Source organism: Haplochromis burtoni, unplaced genomic scaffold (genome assembly GCF_018398535.1).
Source record: "Haplochromis burtoni strain Fernald_Lab_line unplaced genomic scaffold, NCSU_Asbu1 Contig_62, whole genome shotgun sequence".
NCBI lineage: Eukaryota > Metazoa > Chordata > Actinopteri > Cichliformes > Cichlidae > Haplochromis > Haplochromis burtoni.
The window spans coordinates 1733907-1752035 of NW_024582423.1; the positions used below are offsets into that span (position 1 = coordinate 1733907).

Here is an 18129-nt window from a genome sequence, read left to right on the forward strand (position 1 = left end):
ATTATATTGTCTTCAACGTTCCAGCGGATGGGTTCAAGCTACAAACCTATCAGGCTGTGTGTTAGGTGGATTCAACACCTCGAGCTATATCAAGAGCCATTATTCCATCTCATTGATTCCCACTGGGGGGGGAGAGCAAAGCCCTTTAAGGAGGTAGTGGATGTCTGTCATCACAGGAAGCATCACACTCTTTTACACACACACTCACAATAAAACAACCCTTCTTCTGCTAAGGCCTGATTTAGACTGCTGAGGGGAATCTTTATAACCTACTCATGCTTGTTCTGGTGCATTACATGTTAATTGCCATGTGGTCATGACCCAGTGTTTTATATGTGGTAAAATGCTGGGATTTTCTTGTGTATCCCTGCACTCTGTTGTGGAGAGTATTTTTTGGGTGCAAAGATGTTTGTCCCTGTAGTTTTACCACTTTTTGGAACATTCCCTCAGATCAATTACAATAGTTTCAGCAATCTTACTTTATCGCTTTAGTGTAGAAAATTATATTAATAGCATCAATATAAGGAGTCACAAATGTCAGCAAATTCCTGGAGGGAGTTTGCTGAAACTATCATAACTGACTTGATGGAAAACTAGAGGGAAGCTTCTTTGCACATTCCCGTCACGTCCCTCTAGGAATTTGCTGACATTTGAGATTGCTTATATTGAGCCTGTGAGTATTATTCCTTATAACTGACGTGATGACTGGACTCTGTTACTGATAGATTAAAAAACTAAAAGTAGCCAGAAATGCACAGGATGAATTGATGGTGTTGAACAGGCCTCACAAGAGCTGCGGAGAGAGATTTGCAGGTGATCTTCTAACAGTGTGCTGATTTAAAAACAAAGATCGCACCAGTTCATTTCAGTAACGACCAAGCTTAAGAAAACGAACACACCAGCTGAGGGTGGGTGAAGTAACGTACTAACAAAAACTAACAATAATAACATAAAAAGCAGGTTTTATGCGTGTTTCTCTCTGAAAACAGCGTGGCAATTCAGATAACTGAGAGGCGGAAGAAGAATGAAAATGTTTTGATATAAGGCTGAACTCTTGTGACAGACATTGCTGGCGGCTGCGTGTGGTCCTGAGGACTGAAGTGGAGGATTTATTACAAACTCATCCACCGTATAAATCTGAAATATGTGTTTAACAACTCACCTGTCCCACGCGTAAAAGAGCAGAAGAAATTATTTAGCACCAGTTCCCGAGCCGTCTGTGTGTTAATAACGTTAATAATACTGCGCCGTGTGTGTAAATGCACACATTGCTCTTGACTTTTTTTCTGCAGGCTGTCAGGCTTTAGGTATTTAATAAAGTCATTATTAAATATAGTAACATTCATACATTAATCTAATATGTCAACACAGTTCCGTTAATAGCTTTGTTTTCACAGACATTTCAATAAGGCATGTAAAAGCTGTGAAAGCACACAGCGATTAAAAGCCTGAAACACTGCAAACCCCATCAGCTCAGTGCAGAAATTACCGTGGCTGTTCATAAAAGAAGACACACCCTTGCATGAATCTAGTACCTGAATTGTCCGTCTCCATCTAACACTCTACATTAAGCTCAGTTTAGTTTAATACCAGTATTATTGAGGACAACATGCAGGACGAGGACTGAATGTAGAGCTACGGGACAGAGCCAAAGTTTTGGCACTGGACTCACAGCTTTGAGCCATCCACCCGTGCCAATTATACACTTGTTCTGATAACTTCTCCCCCTCTCATTACAAATAAATGAAGACTGCTAGCGGCAACTATCTCAACAACATCGGGTGCAAAATAAGACATGCTTTTTTTTCCAGCATGACATGCAACACAATTTGCACAATTTGCAGTATGTCGACTTGGTAAATCAGCTTTGTGCAATTCATTTACTTGATCTACCTAAAATGTGGCTCTGTTTAAGGGAAACTAAAACAAATACATGTGCGACGAGTGTACGCTAAGCCATAATCAACAAAGTGAGTTATTAAAGAGGGAAAAGGAAGTGACACAGATTATGAGCTAACTAAATAGAGTTTTCATTTCATTGTTACACCTCACCTGCTGTAATAAGACTCTACCCCCAGAGCCTCACGGGCACTGGCGATGTGCTGCTCCAACGAGGAGCCACTGACCACTCCGCCGACACCTCCCTCTTGGAATTCCGACCCCCCTTCGGCTACGCCCTCGCCCAGGTACACCTCATGAAACTTCAGGATGCCTGTGGAGAGAGTGAGAGAGAGAAAGGAGGGGAGTGTAAATATGACTGGCTGCTTTCAGGTGGTTATGAAGTGTAATGACAAAACAAATGAAAGCGGCTATTTTCCACCCTCTCTCTTTCCTTTTTTTTTTTTTTTTTAATATGTTCCTATTACTCGCTCTCGACGGTGGCAATATTGGATTATTTCAACTGAGAGCTGTGGGTGAGGGCACGTGCAGCAGTGCATCTGCGGAGCAAAATGAATAAAACAAATATTGTTCAATAAAAGATAAGAGTAGGCTGCCCGTGCCATCTGGTGCCTGCCGCGAGAGCTCGGCTAAGTTTCAAGCAGGTGGGGAAGAGCACATCGGGCGAATACGGCTGTTTGTGTGTGTCTGGTTTGTGGGTGTGTCAGTGTGTTTCACCATTTTGTATTAAATGTGTTTAAATAGACGGGTAAAGCGATTCTGGTGAATATGCACGTGCATGCTCATTCGGGCCAGAATGTACACTAGTGGAGTAATTACAGCATGACATTAGGAGCCCCATTCATTGACTGCAGACTCTTTAGAGCTGGACATGTTTGTGTACCAGCTGGATGCCAGGGAATGCCAGGAAGTGACAGACAGGCGATTAGTGAGCAAGTGGCTCCCTCTTAGCCTGGGGCAATATTCGATGCTTTGAAGATGTACTCCGGTCCCTGTAGTGTTCCTCCCCTCCTTATGACTAGTGCTTGGAGGTCAAGTTCATCTGGTTGCCTGGGAGCTGGATTTGATCAAATGTTCAGGCTCTTGTGCCTTGGAACATGGGTCACGGCTCTCATTTCCTTTCTTCACACGAGAGTCAAAGCAAAGCCAGCAGTAGGGCAGCCACAGCAGTCGGGCGACATGCACCGTAGCTTATTCGCCCCTTTTTTTCTTTGTACAACTGGAATTTTACAAGGCAAACAAAAGGGGCTGCGCTAGCATCAGCGCTACTCAGAGTGTAAACAAAAGAGAGAAAGATTTAGGAGTGTATAAAGAAGTGCCAGGACAAAGCGATATCAAGAAAACAGATGAAAACAAAAGCAAACATCAAACACAAAAGCAGAGAAGACTTGTTGTAACAGCAAAGTGTTTTGCTGTTGACACGTGTGAAGATGACGCCACTGGTGTTTTGGCTGTGTCGTTATCAGTGACACAATCAATTAGCATAGTTCACAGGCAGATGCCTTCTGGGGGTGAAAAGCGAGGCAGGGGGGCAAATCCTAGCAGTGGAGTGGCAGGTGGCACTGTCGCTCAGTGTTAAAGCTGGCCTTCCTACCCCTGCAGTGCAAAACAAGCCTCTAGCCTCTGGGCCTTTTATCTGCTTTAATTTGAACAAGCAAGCGTGAGCGTGGGGCTGCTTTTGCTTTAAACCAAGTAGCTTCTGTACAGACAGAATAATTTCATATTATTGATCGCCTTTGTACAAATCGTGCCACTTCAAAATTTCTAAGCCATTTTTTAATAGTCATTTTCTGTGCTTTTGCCACATTTCAGGTTATTAAAGTAAAAAAAAACCAAAATGTTGCATTGGAAGTACACACACTTAAATGTTTTGAATAAAAGAACAAAGTAAAACAAAGAGATTCAGGAGAGCAGTAGTCAGACAGACATGATGGGATTTCAGCAACTCATTAAAAAGTTTTCAGCTAGAGTCCAAACCTACCTGCTCCTGGAGCCAGCAGCCAGCTGTACAGGTAACCAGCAGCCATAGAAAAATAAAGCACCAAAGCCCTCTGGCTGTTCACGGTATCCAAGATGTGCTCCACTGTTACCGGCGTGTATGGATCCGACTCCTGCTGGCCCGTCTGCCTCTCCACCAAGAGATCAGCAAAGGCTCTTGTACGACCCCTCTCTGCCACTGCCAGGGCCTCGTCGTGATGGCCTGCGGAGTTCAGAGGTCAGCTTTGATTAGCGGATGAAGTCTAAAATCGTTCAGGTGCACACAGAGGCAAAAGCAAAAACAAGTCATAACAGCGTGCAGTACTGAGAGTGTGAGTAAAGTGTGTTGACGTACCGAGGCTGACAAGGACCCTTTGGAGAGCCTGGTAGCAGGAGGTTTGCAGGTCAAACAGAGAAAGCTTGTAATCTGTGCTGTGTTGGGCTTCGTGGCGGATGGTCTCAAACAGCGCTGATGCTCGGTAAAGCTGAGGATAAATAACGGCAAAAATGCACTCAGACATTCCTGGATTGCTCATTTACCAGACAAGAATAGTGTACAAAAACATAACAAGAAATAGTCATCGGCACAGTCAACGATGACCCCGAAACAGCAAGGCGTTGCATCAAAATACCTTTTCTGGAAATTAAGTTTAAATGAATAAACTGTGTTTAAAAAAAGGAAGGCAGTTGGGATTCTATGAGAAAGACATGTTGGTTAAATACGTCTGCATCTTACTAAATTGGGCATGATTAGGCCTTAGAGGATAGAAAATGAACATGGCCACTAGATGGTAGCATTCCACCTCACAGGTTATCACTGATCAGCCTCCTTTCTTCTTTTCTCTCTCACAGCAGAATAAAGTACTGTAATGTAGCTTGATGAATAACCATTAAACACAGGTAAACCTCTCCTCAGCTCTCATTTGCCCAGAAAGGGCTGCGAGCAGCTAAACCATTACCCTGAGCATCTTAGACAAACACGGTTCAGGAAAAGAAATGCTTTGTGAATTCAATAGGCCCGTCTGTGTTGTTGGATCTTTCAATTCAGGGCCAGACACCGGATTGAAAGAAGAAGGCGAGACAATGAAAAGGTGGGGCGGCAAGGACTGTTGCACACTGGCCAAGCAGAACCGGCCAAGAGTGCTGATTCATGGGAGCCTTTTATTGATTTCCTATTTCTGCACCTATATAGCAGCCCTGTAGAATAACTGGGACTGCTATAGAGTGACTCTCCAGGAGTCTGGGGCCAGCAGAGAGGGTAAAACACTCTTGCTGCTCGACCATAGTACACGCAAGACAAAGAGCTCTGCAGTGGAAAAAGGGTTGTTGGTATGGATTAAATGGATTTTATCAACCCTGTGGCTTTGACAAGAGGAAGGAAAGGGAGAAAGTGTGTGTGGATTCCTGGTGAGTACATAGGCATAGAATCTAGCTCGTCAGGCATATCCCAAGGTCAAAGAGGAAAGTGTGTCAGAGGGAGTGTAGGGGGGAGAGTAGAGAATCTGTGAGTTCTGCTGCATTAGTCCTAGTAGAAGGAGCTGCTAGTCTCAGGCTGATTTTGCTGATAGGGCTGTGGGCTGATTGCTGCAGTGCTAGTTTCATCTGTTAGGCCTGCAGATATCCCTTTAAGAGTGTAACTAATTTCTCAGAGCGCCTTTCCTCTGTCTTCACCCCTACTGGCACAGATGAAGGGGGGGGCACTGCATCTGTAGTGTCTTTTTTGCCGCGACACAGGTGCAGTAAAATCTGCGGCATTCTCAGGCCGCTACCTATTCAGATAGCGCTCACTTGTTTTACTGACACACTAACATGGCTTTTATCTGACATGTTAAGTGAATGTCAGTGTCACACTGTATCAGTAAACGTGAGCAGACTTGAATGCACACATACCTCGAATGATTTTTCTAAAATAAAATCCCCGGGGAGCTCTCATCCCCCTGCGGAAGATGATATCAGAGGTAAAGGCTTAATCGACTGTAGACCGCGGATTTTTTTATTATTTTTTTTAAGCAGGCACAAATGTATCGATTCACGTTTGCCGAGATATGAATGCTTCTTAGCGAGAGCAAGCACTGTTCAAATACCTGATTAGAATCAGGACACGTCAATCTGTGTGCCAGTACGAGCACCGGGATCACAGCTAGGGTGCTAAAATACAATTCGGTGCGCAGATAGAGAGAAATGAGGAACATGAGGTCAAGTACTCTTAATCTACACCTATGAACGCTTTATAAATTTAAATACAAGCCTTTAAAATAGCAGTATAAAGTGGGTCAGAGTGTTTACCAAGGTCAGCTGTAGCGACAGGCCAGCTCATGAATAACCATTTCATCTATACTCTGAGGACAACAGCGTCCTTTCCAACCACCAAGTCACTGCAGGAGCTACAAGCTGACAGGCAGAAAAACATTCAACATAGCTGTGGTGTACTGTATGTATGCAAACGACTGGATTGCAGTTAATTGCAACAAGGACAACACAATGTTAGCATGGACTATTAGGGTCTTGAAGGTGAAGCATTAAGCTGGAAAGCAAACATGCAGTGGAAAATATGTTGCATTGGCTTGTTAGAATAATATTTTGCTTTAATTGAACACAAATTCCTCAATATGAGTCACAAGCACTCAGCCCCTGCTCTAGCCATCACCTTGGTTCAGTCTTTCATTCTCAGCTCTTGTTACAGATAATTGCAAACAGACAAAAATACTTTTTTGAAAAAGTATGATGCAGGGCCGACGGAAAAACAAAAGCTATCTGGGTCGAATAAATGCAAGTTGTGCGCGTGTGTCATAACAAAAAAAAAAAAAAAAAGGGAAAGAAAAAAAAGAGTCTTGGACTAGATTTTAAAAATGAAAGCAGCTAAAAAACATCCCCACAGACGCACGTGACAGCCACCGCTGCTGACTGACTGTTCACAAACTTGCATGTGGATACACAAGCCAAAGAAAGGGGGAAGAAAAGTATATATATATGTATATATATATATACTTTTTTATATATGTATATATCAACTAGTGAGCTGTGGTGTGTGGACAGACTGCAAAGAGAGATGTTAAGGGGATATTCCATGCTTGCTAGGTGGGCAGTGGGCTGAAGAGGAGTGAATGTGTGTGTGATGCAGAGGCTTGGGGGATCCTGAGACCATGCACGCAGATACAAAAAAATATTCACTCATCTGTCGCCTGTCTGCTGAGATGACAGCATTTACCAGCTCAACAGACTCCATAGCATACTGCCAGCACCAATGCTCTAACTCTACAGCCACCTCGCCTTCTTTTCTTTCCTCCTGTTGTTCTCTCTCTCCTCATGGCTCTTTTTTTTTTTTTTTTTTTTACCTCGAAGGCATTGCTGAAAACGTATATTTCCCCATGTGTTTAAGACAAGTACTTCCACCTCTCATTTCTAATCCTTGCCAACCTCAAAGCCGACAGATGTGGGCTTACTGGCGGTCAGCCTTAACTACCAGAGGTCGAAGGAGCCCAGATGGAAGGGAGAGGAGAGAGGAGGTGAGGTGAGGAGAGAAGGAAATGAGAGGTCTGAGTCAAGGTGATCCATAACCAGAAGAGGAGCGAGCAGGAGATGCTTTACCTGATGTTGGGCCTCCTCCAGATTCCCACTGGCCCACAGAGAAAGCCCAAGACGATGGCGGATCTTCGCCTCGTCCTCACGTCGAGCAAGCTGCTCCGCAAGCCGCAGGCCTGTCAGAAGGCAAGGAGAAGGGAGCAGATGAGAGGGAGAGGAGGGTAAAAATTATTCAGAGCAGACAGACTCTTAGGTATCTTTCAGAGGAACAGATGTAAGCATAGCGTGGTACTGATGTTCTGACAGCGAACAGGTTTGGATATTTGGCCTCAGTTGTAAGATGCTGCTCGCACCGGGGCTAAAACACACACACATGTTTTGGCCATAGCGGGAGATTCTTAGAGCACTAATGGGTCTGCATAGTAATCAATGCTCAGGATTGACTGGCTGAGCAAACACAAACACGCCGCATCACTAGGACATCTCCAAATATTTGCAAACACACTGATGAGCTAATAACAGACAACGTGCAAACACACAGAGTTTACTTTGTGATATTTGTTTGAGAGACCTTCAGAGTTGTTCGGGAGCCAGCAGAGGTATGAATGTGCACGTGCACGTGTGCTCGTTCGCTAAATGTGCCCGTGTCAGATCATCTGGTTTGTTTTTCACTTCCAATTTCTCAGGCACTCGTCACATCTTAGCATGTGTCCTCAGCCTGCCTGCCGAGCACTTGGTTCAGCCCAATTACTGAGATGAAAATGCCACTCCTCAGAGGACAATAATGAAAAAAAAAAACCACACACACAGTCGCTGGGTCACACATCATCCACAAGGTACAAAATACACAGCAAGCATTCTGCTGTTTGCAACAGGCCACCGCACATGCACAGTCTCACTTTACACGAGCTCCGTATTTGCAAGTCTACTCTCTCCACCCCGCTCGTGTGATACAGGGGTCTAGACGTGCTTTTGGTCAGGGGGGAGGAGAAAATGGGCCAAGCCACCCTTGTCTGCTTTTTTTCTTCATTCCTGGAAAACGGTCTGTGGCTGAACCAGATAAGCCAAGAACAGAGAGCGTGACCTGAAAAAGCCAGCCTATTCCGCAAGACCAGCACACCACAGAACCATAGACTTCATGGCTCCTCCATGGCCACGCTAGCCGGCAGCCTTTGAAGCCTGCAACAGTCTCCCCTCTCTCTCTGTATCCTTATCTTTCTACACACCCTCCCTCTGTCTGACTGCCTGCCCTCTCCCCCCAATGCATCTGCTGTGCTACTCTCTCCCTCTACCTCCTATTCATTTTCTCATCTCTGTGCCTCTGTCTCGGAGCGCCCCCCCTCCAAACTCTCTACCTGTTTCATCTTCACTGTGGTGGCAGTGCTTGCAGGGACTCGGCACTGCTTAGGGCTCATTAGGCGCTGAAGTAAGAGAGAGGAAACAGATCTAAATTATCCTTTTCATTCTCTGACAGCCTCACCCCTCACTCATCTCAACTCCAGCTCTGAGTCTTTCATGTCCCCCCCACTCACACACGCACAAATGTGCACGCACACACATACCTTTCTTTCTCTGAGCTGCTCTGTGATACTTTTTTTTTTATGATCAAACCTGAATGTCAACCAACCTATGTTTTCTTTATTCTCTAGCTGACAGTGAAATAATACATGTGAATTATGACTCATGCCGATCTCTGTCTTTTCCCTCCACTCCGCTGCCATCCTCTTTCTTCCTCTCTGCTCCTCCTTCCCTCCCTAACTCTCTCATTCCCTCTGTTCTCCCGCTCTGTATCATTCAGTGTCTGTCACTGTCACCGTGCGTGCCTTTGGTGCACCCCGCAGGCACAGGCACGTAGCAGCGGCTGACATGAGGATGTGGCCGTGGCTGGCTGCACCCTGAAGAGCAACTAGAGAACACTTTAAAGGCTGCTTGACAGCTGGGTGAGAGATCCTCTGCAGCCCCTGAGGCCCACGCACCTCTGCCTTCAAACAAGCTTTACATGCAGACTCCACATTCACATCTCACGCACTGCATAGCCGCAAGTGCACTGTGCTGCAAATAAACATCCCGACACGCATGCATGTGACACACACACAAAAAAAGGCCCTTTGATCATGGCCGCATGTGGAACGGTGGACAGTATGTGTGATATTATTAAAAAATTTGAGATTAAGCACACTTTTTCAGGCAATCTCCCCCAGGGACACTGCTCTGATAGTGTTGCACTATATTGTACAAATAAAAACTGCAAAGAGTAGTTTAGTACTGGACGAAAAAGGAGAAGTAGAAAGAGAGGGTCCAGAGCCTCACTTCTCTCTCATCTCAGCGCAGCTGGCCAGTGCCATGGAGTTATTTGTGAATATCAGGAACAGAAATCGCCAAAGAGATGCTGCAAAGATTAGCAGGGAGGGATCGCTGAAGTTATATCCAACGCACCGATATGCTGCTAGGACGGGGCATAAATCACACAAGCACATTTTGGGGAGAAGAAAGACAATAGTTACAATACTGACAGCACATACACTCTGTATGTATTCCGTAGAAATAAATAATTAATCAGACTATTGCCATATATGTCTGTTTGCACCATATCTCCTCATTAAGGGGTGGGCCAATCTGAGTGAAATGTTGCACCAACATCATCCCACATGCAGCGACCATCGCCTGTTAGTGGGTGGGATATTTAAGGAAGCAAGTAAGAATTAAGTAAGGATCACAACATCTCCAAAACTGCAGCTCTTATGGGGTGTTCCCAGCATGCATTGGTCAGCATCTATCAAAACTGGGCGAAGGAAGGAACAGCAGTGAACCAGCGACGGGGTCACGGCGACCAAGGCTCAGTTATAAAGATCAGGACCCAATGCTGCCCCGTGTGATGGGATCCAACAGATGAGATATTGTAGTTCAAATGCTAAAAAATTTAATGCTGGTTCTGATAGAAAGGTGTCAGAATACACAGAACATCGTAGTTTGTTACATCTGAGGCATAGAGGTCTACAGGAGTCAATGCCTTGATAGGTCAGGGCTGTCTGGGCAGCAAAAGGGGGGCCAACACAATATTAGGCAGGTGCTCATAATGTTACGCCTCATCAGTGTAAATATATAGGCATTTATATATAAAAAATATAAAGCAATTACTATGAAGATACCAGTTTGAGATTAAATAATAAGACTACGAGGAAATTTAGATCAACAGCCAAGACACAAAGTGTATTACAAATGGGATCTTAAATTACTGACCAAAAGAAATCAGTACATGTACTCTGCTCATCAAAATATAAATATAACAGTGTACATGTTTTGGTGAATATCACCTGCCATAACAAAATGAAAGTGTTTTATATAAACATCAAACCCAAGGTTAACAGGTTAGGTTTTCTTTGTCTTTAAAACTAAACAGGTTTCTATGCAGCTTGCAAAGAAAACCCGTAATTATATATTAGATTTTTACATTTATATATTATTCTGTAGTTAGGTGTTTATAAACAACCAACATTTTCTCATATAACGTGTAACAAAGATGCATAAGAAATGCTAATGATGAAAAGAGTCTTTGTGTAATTTATCATAATTTATGATTTCTAGAAAACAAAGCTGGGCTTTATTGTGATGTTTACACAGATATTTGTAGTTAATGTGAAAGATTTTAAGCCAAAGTAGAATAATATGGAGATTAAAACTAAAATAGCTCCTTAAGCCACCAGCTCAGCACTCAGCACAACTAACTGCAACCAACATTTAATATTAATAGCATAAAATATTAGCACCAAAAGTATGAGAGGGTCCACACATGATGATAACTGGTCGAGAGTTGTGCAGAGATCCATATCATCCAGCTCTATTTAGTTTTAAATGCTTCTTGACAAGCCCTCAACAGCCTAACAGCATGAACACACTTTAAGGGAATTTCTAAGTTGGTCCTGTCCTAGAAAAAATTCACATGTCACAAAACTCGTTTTCCACGGTGAAGGCCAAAACGAAAATGCTTATCTGATGTTTAGTTGCGTATCTGACCTTTGATCAAGACCCCATCTTGATCAAAGATGAGTTTTTCATGTAATTTTGTCTTCCTATAAATGTTTTGCGTCCAACATTCGCCACAAATATTATTAATTAGAGTGTAGCTTATAAACTGTTTTGTGCAGAATACATATAAATACACTTGCAAATTAAATGATGTAAACACAAGAGGCTTCCAGTACATTTCCAACAAATAACTGCCCTTGAAGGTTAATATTGTTATCCCTTTAGTTTGCTTAATAAGCGATTCTATAAGTCAGGCATGGAATATCTCCATTAGTCGCTACAATGACTGCATTGATTTAATGACACTATTGATTGCATCAATCGTTGGAAAGTGCATCTCGGTGTGTAATGATTCTTTGTTTAACATTTAGAAAGTCGTGCACAATGCTCTGTAATATTACAGTGCAAGACGAAGAAAAAAAACCCCAAAGCTTGTTATCGGGCAGCCTTATCTTTGCATAATGTACTGCACAACAAAGTATAATCATCTGACACGCAGACACATACAGATACACGAGCAGTGGTTTGGAGGTCACATGCTGTCGACGATATCTGCTAGTTTGGAGCTGCTTTTCCTTTTCCCTCTTACTAATTAATCTTTTTTGGAAACAGAAACAAAACATAAGCAGTGCAGCATGAAGATAAAAAAACTAGAAGTGGAAGCAGAAAAAACAGAAAAACTAAATGGGGAAAAAAACCATGCCAACTTTTTGGTCTGGGCAGGTTGGCCAGAAATAATTGGCTGTCAAGGCAGCACTGTTCTTTTTCACAGCCAGACCAAGGAGCAATACAAGGACAGTGCGGGGGACAGTAAGAGGACGGTGTGGAGACAGAATGGCCTGTCGCCTTTGTTTCCATTAAAGCTCAACGAGCAGGCCTGCAGAGGGTGTATGGGTCACCGCAGGAAAAGTGAACTCGAATACAGCCGGCAAAGGAGAGATAGAGGAGATTTATTCTTGCTCCCCTGCATTCCGCTCACTCCAGAGCGGAATATACAAATGTCCTCTTACACAAACTCCAGCTTCATTGATTCAAACAGGGTCTGGGTTGTGACACGGTGGGTGGTGCCTGTCAGTGGGCACGGGCAAGTCTGGCGCTTTCACATCCATGAAAGATGCAACTTATCACATCCTCAGGAGCGAACACTTTGAGCGGTGCCACTGACATAATGAATTTCTGAGAGGCCAAGCTGCAGTTTTTTATTACGCCATAATCTGCGGAGCACAATGAAGCGTTAAGAGGCAGGAGTATGACAGCTACGGTGTGAAAAGATTCTTTTGCAGCTTGCTGCAAAGAACCCTCTGAGAAGGTAGATACAGAGGTGTGAAAAACAGCTAGGGGTGCACGGGAAAAATGCCTTGGCATGCATTCTGATAGGTTTGCATAGACATACACACAAATGCTGGTATACATATACAGCTCAGAAGACAACACAGACGCATAATACACACACAAAATTCCCTAGTGCACTTATAACACATAAGCACACACACACACTCACACACATATACATGCACACAGCCTAATAAAAATGTGGCAAAGGCTTAGCAACAAATAGGCTCTGCATTTCCTATTCATGAATTCACAAACTCTAAGCCTATCAGCTCAGGCAACAAAGGCAATCCTCTCTCCTGTTCCCCCCTGACTCACTCACCTTCCTGCAGGTACATGACAGCTTGTGAGTAGTTTTGCAGTGCGTGGTGTGTTCTCCCCAAGCTGCCATAGGCCAGTGTCTTGGCAGCCAAGTCATTAGTCTGAGCAGCCACACTTAGGTGCTGTTCTTGGAACACGACCGCCCGCTCGTAGTTTCCTAGCGACTCATAGGTAAGGCCCAGGTTGCCATAGGCGCGGGCCTGGCGTGTGGTGCTGCCCGCTTCCTCTGCGATCTCCAGGTCACTTTGGTGGCACCGCAGGGCCGTTTCGTACTCTCCCATGGCTTGATATACAGTCCCCAAACCACAACTGGCATCACCCTCCAGTAGTCTGTCCTGGGTGTCACGGGCGATGGCCAGCTGACGCTCCAGACAGGAGATGGCCTGCTCGTAATTGCCCAGCTGGCTGTGGAGCGCGCCCAGTTCACCGTAGGCCTGAGCCTTGCCTCCACACTCGCCCAACTCATGAGCCACCACTAGCCGTTTCTCAAAACACACAAGTGCCTGTTGTAAATTTCCCATAGCCCTGCAGATCAAGACAAAAAACAGCGATTGTTAGTGTGAAGCAGATTAGAAGTGAGATACGTGATGTAACCTAGCAAGAAAATTTGGAAGAATATGTCACTGACAGATTCAGTTAAAGCTGAAACAATCCCAAAATGCCTTTCAAGTTCACAACACTCAAAATCAAAAATCTATTTATAGCACTTTGTTTTATCTCATATCATTCTCTTACCAGAGAACTATTAGAACGCATCGTGCAGCACACGTTGCAGGAAGACTTTCATTTGCAAAGTGCCAGATAATTTCAGTATTGGAGTCAATGAAATATCGATTTTTGCCTTTCATTTCGGTGCTGAAAGCTGCTGATGTTGACAGACTAAAGAGCGTGTGAAAGTATTCCTATATGAGGAATATTTGAGGCATGATATGATATTTCAAGTGCAGACTATTTTGCAGGAGAACACGGTTAACCGTGTAAGATAGGCCACCTGCTCCCATCCTCTCGAGTACGTATTGACAGAGTGGAAATCATCCCATGTGAACATTTTATTCGCCTCCGCAGCCTTCAAACAGACTTTTATCACATTCTCAGGAACAGCAACAATTGCTGGCTGCTGGTTCAAATGGTGCATTAAAAGAATAAAAGCCTTTGGCTTAATTAATCTTGTGTGATAATGTATTTGCCTGACTAAGAGCCGCTGGAAGATGAGAAGGGTTTATGTGTGATGTCTATTATTCCCTTCTGAACTCATGCATGGCTAATACTGCTGTGTGTGATTGCTGCCGTGCCATGCTGATGACGCACAATAAGAAGAAAATCATCTCTGAAATGAGGATTTCGGCGAGCCTTCTCGTGTTTTATTTTGCAGTGTAGTCTCCCAGGTTGCTATCAGCTCTTTGAGGCATGAGGAGAAATAGAACGGCGAAGAGACACAAGATGTAAGAGGTTGTCTTGAAATAACTGTGCATCCCTCCGTTTCAGACATCTGTGTGCCAAAGCCACTTTGCATACAGATAAGGCCAGGGCCGCTAGGCTGCTGCTACTGAGACGGCTAGCGCCACATCCAAGTGCTGTTCACTACAGCGAGGCGTCTCTAAACTATGGTGGTCCATAATTGTGAGAGCAAGGAGACAAATTATATGCAAAGTACTGTCATTAGTACTTAAAACTGAGCCGATACAAGTATCTGTTGCCGTAACAGCAAGAGGATATTAATGCTGAAAAACAGTGTTTCTGATAATATCAAAAAAGTACATTTGAAACAAATCCCTAGATTCACCTGTGTCCATTGCCTAAGCCTCTATAGGCTTTCTCCTGGTCCTGCATGCGGTTGAGGCTCTGAGCCACTGACAGATACTGGTCATAGTATTTGATGGCTTCCTCGAAGTCTCCAAGAGCCTCGTAACAGTCTCCCAGATTACCATAGGCCCTGCCCCGGTCCATTACTGCTTCGTTTCCACTCAGCTGCTGTAAAGTGGCCAGCTGTTGTTCAAGGTAGCCAATAGCCTCCTCCATCACCCCTACATTCATTTTCGTGATGCCCATGTTTCCATACACCTGAGCCTCCACAACAGGATCCTTCAGCCTCCGACCGAGTTCTAACTGCTCTTCGTAGCTCTTGAAAGCCATCGCGTACTTCCCGAGGGCCATGTAGACAGCAGCCAGATGACCATGGGCTTTGCACTCTCCTGACACATCACCGAGCTCTTGGTACACTTCCAGCTCCTGGGTATGGTAGCCCAAGGCTTTGTCATATTTCTGTACAAGTCTATAGGTGGCCCCGAGGGCAGCATACGCACAGGCCTCCATCCTACGCTCCTTAACCTGAAACAAGAAAGAATTTCACTATATTGGCATAAAGGACATAACAGAATAATTATAAATGAATAAATAAACAAAATAAACATTTTCATTTTAATAAGAAGAATTGTTCTAGAACAATATGTGTTATGTGGGGCCACACCTGGTGAGCTAATGCCAGTTGCTGCTCATAAAACTGAATGGCCCCGGCCACATCCTTTTTACAAACAAATATGTCCCCCAGGTTCCCCAGAGCTCTGAAGCGAGCCTGTGCATTGTTCAGGGACTGGGCCAGAGACAGCAGGTACTTCTGACACTCCTCTGCCTTAGTGAAGTCTCCTAGAGCCTTGAAAGCCAAACCAAGGTTACAGTATGCCTTGGCCTGGCTCAGTTTGTCATGTAGATCCTTGGCCAGAGCTAGGTCCTGCTCATAGTATTTGACAGCATCCTGGTAGTTGCCCAAGCAGTAGTGGGCATAACCCAGATTGTGACAAACTTTCCCTTCGCTCTCCATATCTTGGAGGTCAGGAGACAACCGGAGGTACTGCTCATAGTATGGTACAGCCTGAGGAAACTCTCCTCGAGAGCAATGGAAGTTGCCGAGGTTTCCCAGAGCCCGTGCCTCACTCTGGACATCTCTGAGCTCACGAGCTATGTTGAGATGGTTCTGATAATGCTGCAGAGCACGGTCGTGAGCACCCAGAGCTTGGTAAGCCACAGCCAGGTTGCCATGGGTGGAGGCCTGTGAGGCTCGGTCGTTGACCTCCATGGAGATCTGCAGCTCCTGACGGTGGTAGCGAACAGCCTGGTCAAAGGCTCCCAGGGCGTTGTAGGCATTACCCATGTTGCCATAAGCCCGGCCCTGAGCAGCATAGTCATTTAGCTCCTGAGCAATGGCCAGGTGTGTTTTGTGGAGTTTCAGTGCGGTCTCATAGTCTCCCTTCATCTGGTGGATGATGCCTGTGGAGAGAGGGGGAGAAAGCAAAAGGATGAAGTTAAAGACCCATTTAGGGGAAAATTGTAATTGAGTAAAATTCGAGTGCCTCGTCAGCTCTTCGTGTACAAAACAAGTCATTTGGTTGTTAAAATAGGCTCTCCGAGCCATCTGTTCTCTGCTTACACAACACACTCTCCCACAGAATTATGGTCATTAAAATGTAGTGCAATCAAACAAGAGTTATTATAACACTAAAATAGAATCTTTTGAATGTTTAAGCTGTCTTTGATGATCGTGTCTTACAGGGATTTTACCAAAATCAACAACTTTTCCACAGGGTTGAAAATAGCTACGAGTGAACGAGAAAGAAAGACAGGGGAAGTAAAAGTGCGGGGGAGTGTGAATAGCAGATGGAAAGCTCAGCAAACAACTTTAGAAAAAAAATTTGATAAGTGTGGAGAAACAATAAATAATGGAGAACCCAATCTATTGAGCATATTATCACAGATAAAATACCATCCTCTGGAAAATAATAGCTTTACCCCACAGCCAGGCAGCTATCTGGCACACAGACACACACACGCACACACACAGACACAGGCACACACACATCCAAACAAATGCACACCCACACCTTTGTACTCATACAAAATGACAAATACACAGCAGAGAGTAAAGAGCCGTAGTGGCAAATCGACCATTCTTCTCCTCCTTTCCTTTGAGCTTTTAAGACTCACTGCTAATCTGTATGGTTCCTCGTTTGCTTTGTCACCTAGCCTTCAATGATAATAATGGCAATGATAGAATTAAAGTAAACTGAAATTGTAGACAGGGTGGCTGCGGGCTAGCGGATGGAGACGAAGAAAACAGCTGCAAGGCAAATAATTCAGTCTTTCATGTACCATACCGCCTGACCATCACGGCTCTGCTGCATCAGCACAGAGACTAATGGGCCAGTAGGATGGGGGTTCAGCCGCTGATGGGACACAAGGGATGGAAACAGTTCTGGAGCCAGAGTGGGTGGGAACTGGGGATGGAGAGGGGCTCTGTGGCTTGTGGTGAGTGTGTGATGGTGCCGCTGGGATTAGTTACCACCATGTGTGTTTTCCCATTCATTTCATCCGAAACCTGCCACATTATGAGCCCGAACATAGGCTACGTAAACAGTGGGATTGAAACTAAACAGAAGGCTCAAACGACTGCAGAAGTTACACAGTAGATGTGGAAACGCATTCTGATGTTGGCTGAGTCAAAAAGCAGCACATCTGGCCGATGCCAACGGAAAAAAGCTTTGGTGTCGTTGCAGTGTGAGTCATTGGACTGCACACCGGTTTGACACATCGCAAGTTTTGTCTATGTATACATACGCATACCCACAGTGCATGCATACTTCAGATAATGTTGCAAGACATTTACATGGTCCAATACACACCGATATTTCAGTCTCAATTAAGTGTAAAATAGGAGACAAATTAAAATACTAAACCTGCCTGAATTGGATGTTTTAAAATTAGACAGAAAATAAATCCACCAGCCTTTCCTGCAAATAATTTAGATTTATTTGGGGAAAACATAATTAAAGATCCCCTGCCTGCTTAATTCAGACCGTGATTCAGCATGCGGCACACACCCAGCGACAAATCAAACCTGATATGTCGTTCTTTGCCTGCTTGTGTTCTCGGGTGTAAGTGATACAACCTGAACTGACCTTCTAATCATCAGGTCACGGCCCTGAGGAATTGGTATGCTAGGCATGCCACACAGCAGAACCCAAACAGAAACAGCGTTGCCAAATGGGAAAGGAAGGATTC

The 18129-nt window shown here is 44.4% G+C and overlaps 1 protein-coding gene across 4 annotated transcripts in view; it reads right to left on the reverse strand.

Moving 5' to 3' along the window:
- Window positions 1-18129, reverse strand: part of LOC102289064 (tetratricopeptide repeat protein 28) — a 196185-nt gene that overhangs the window by 24813 nt on the left and 153243 nt on the right. For all 4 annotated transcript variants that reach the window (XM_014333713.2, XM_014333712.2, XM_005922728.3 and 1 more), the window contains 7 exons: window positions 15545-16341; window positions 14861-15405; window positions 13079-13602; window positions 7465-7574; window positions 4232-4361; window positions 3881-4099; window positions 2053-2212 (listed from right to left, as the gene is read on the reverse strand). In XM_014333713.2, the coding sequence (XP_014189199.1) occupies window positions 2053-2212; window positions 3881-4099; window positions 4232-4361; window positions 7465-7574; window positions 13079-13602; window positions 14861-15405; window positions 15545-16341 (2485 nt within the window). The remainder of the gene's footprint in view (window positions 1-2052; window positions 2213-3880; window positions 4100-4231; window positions 4362-7464; window positions 7575-13078; window positions 13603-14860; window positions 15406-15544; window positions 16342-18129) is intronic.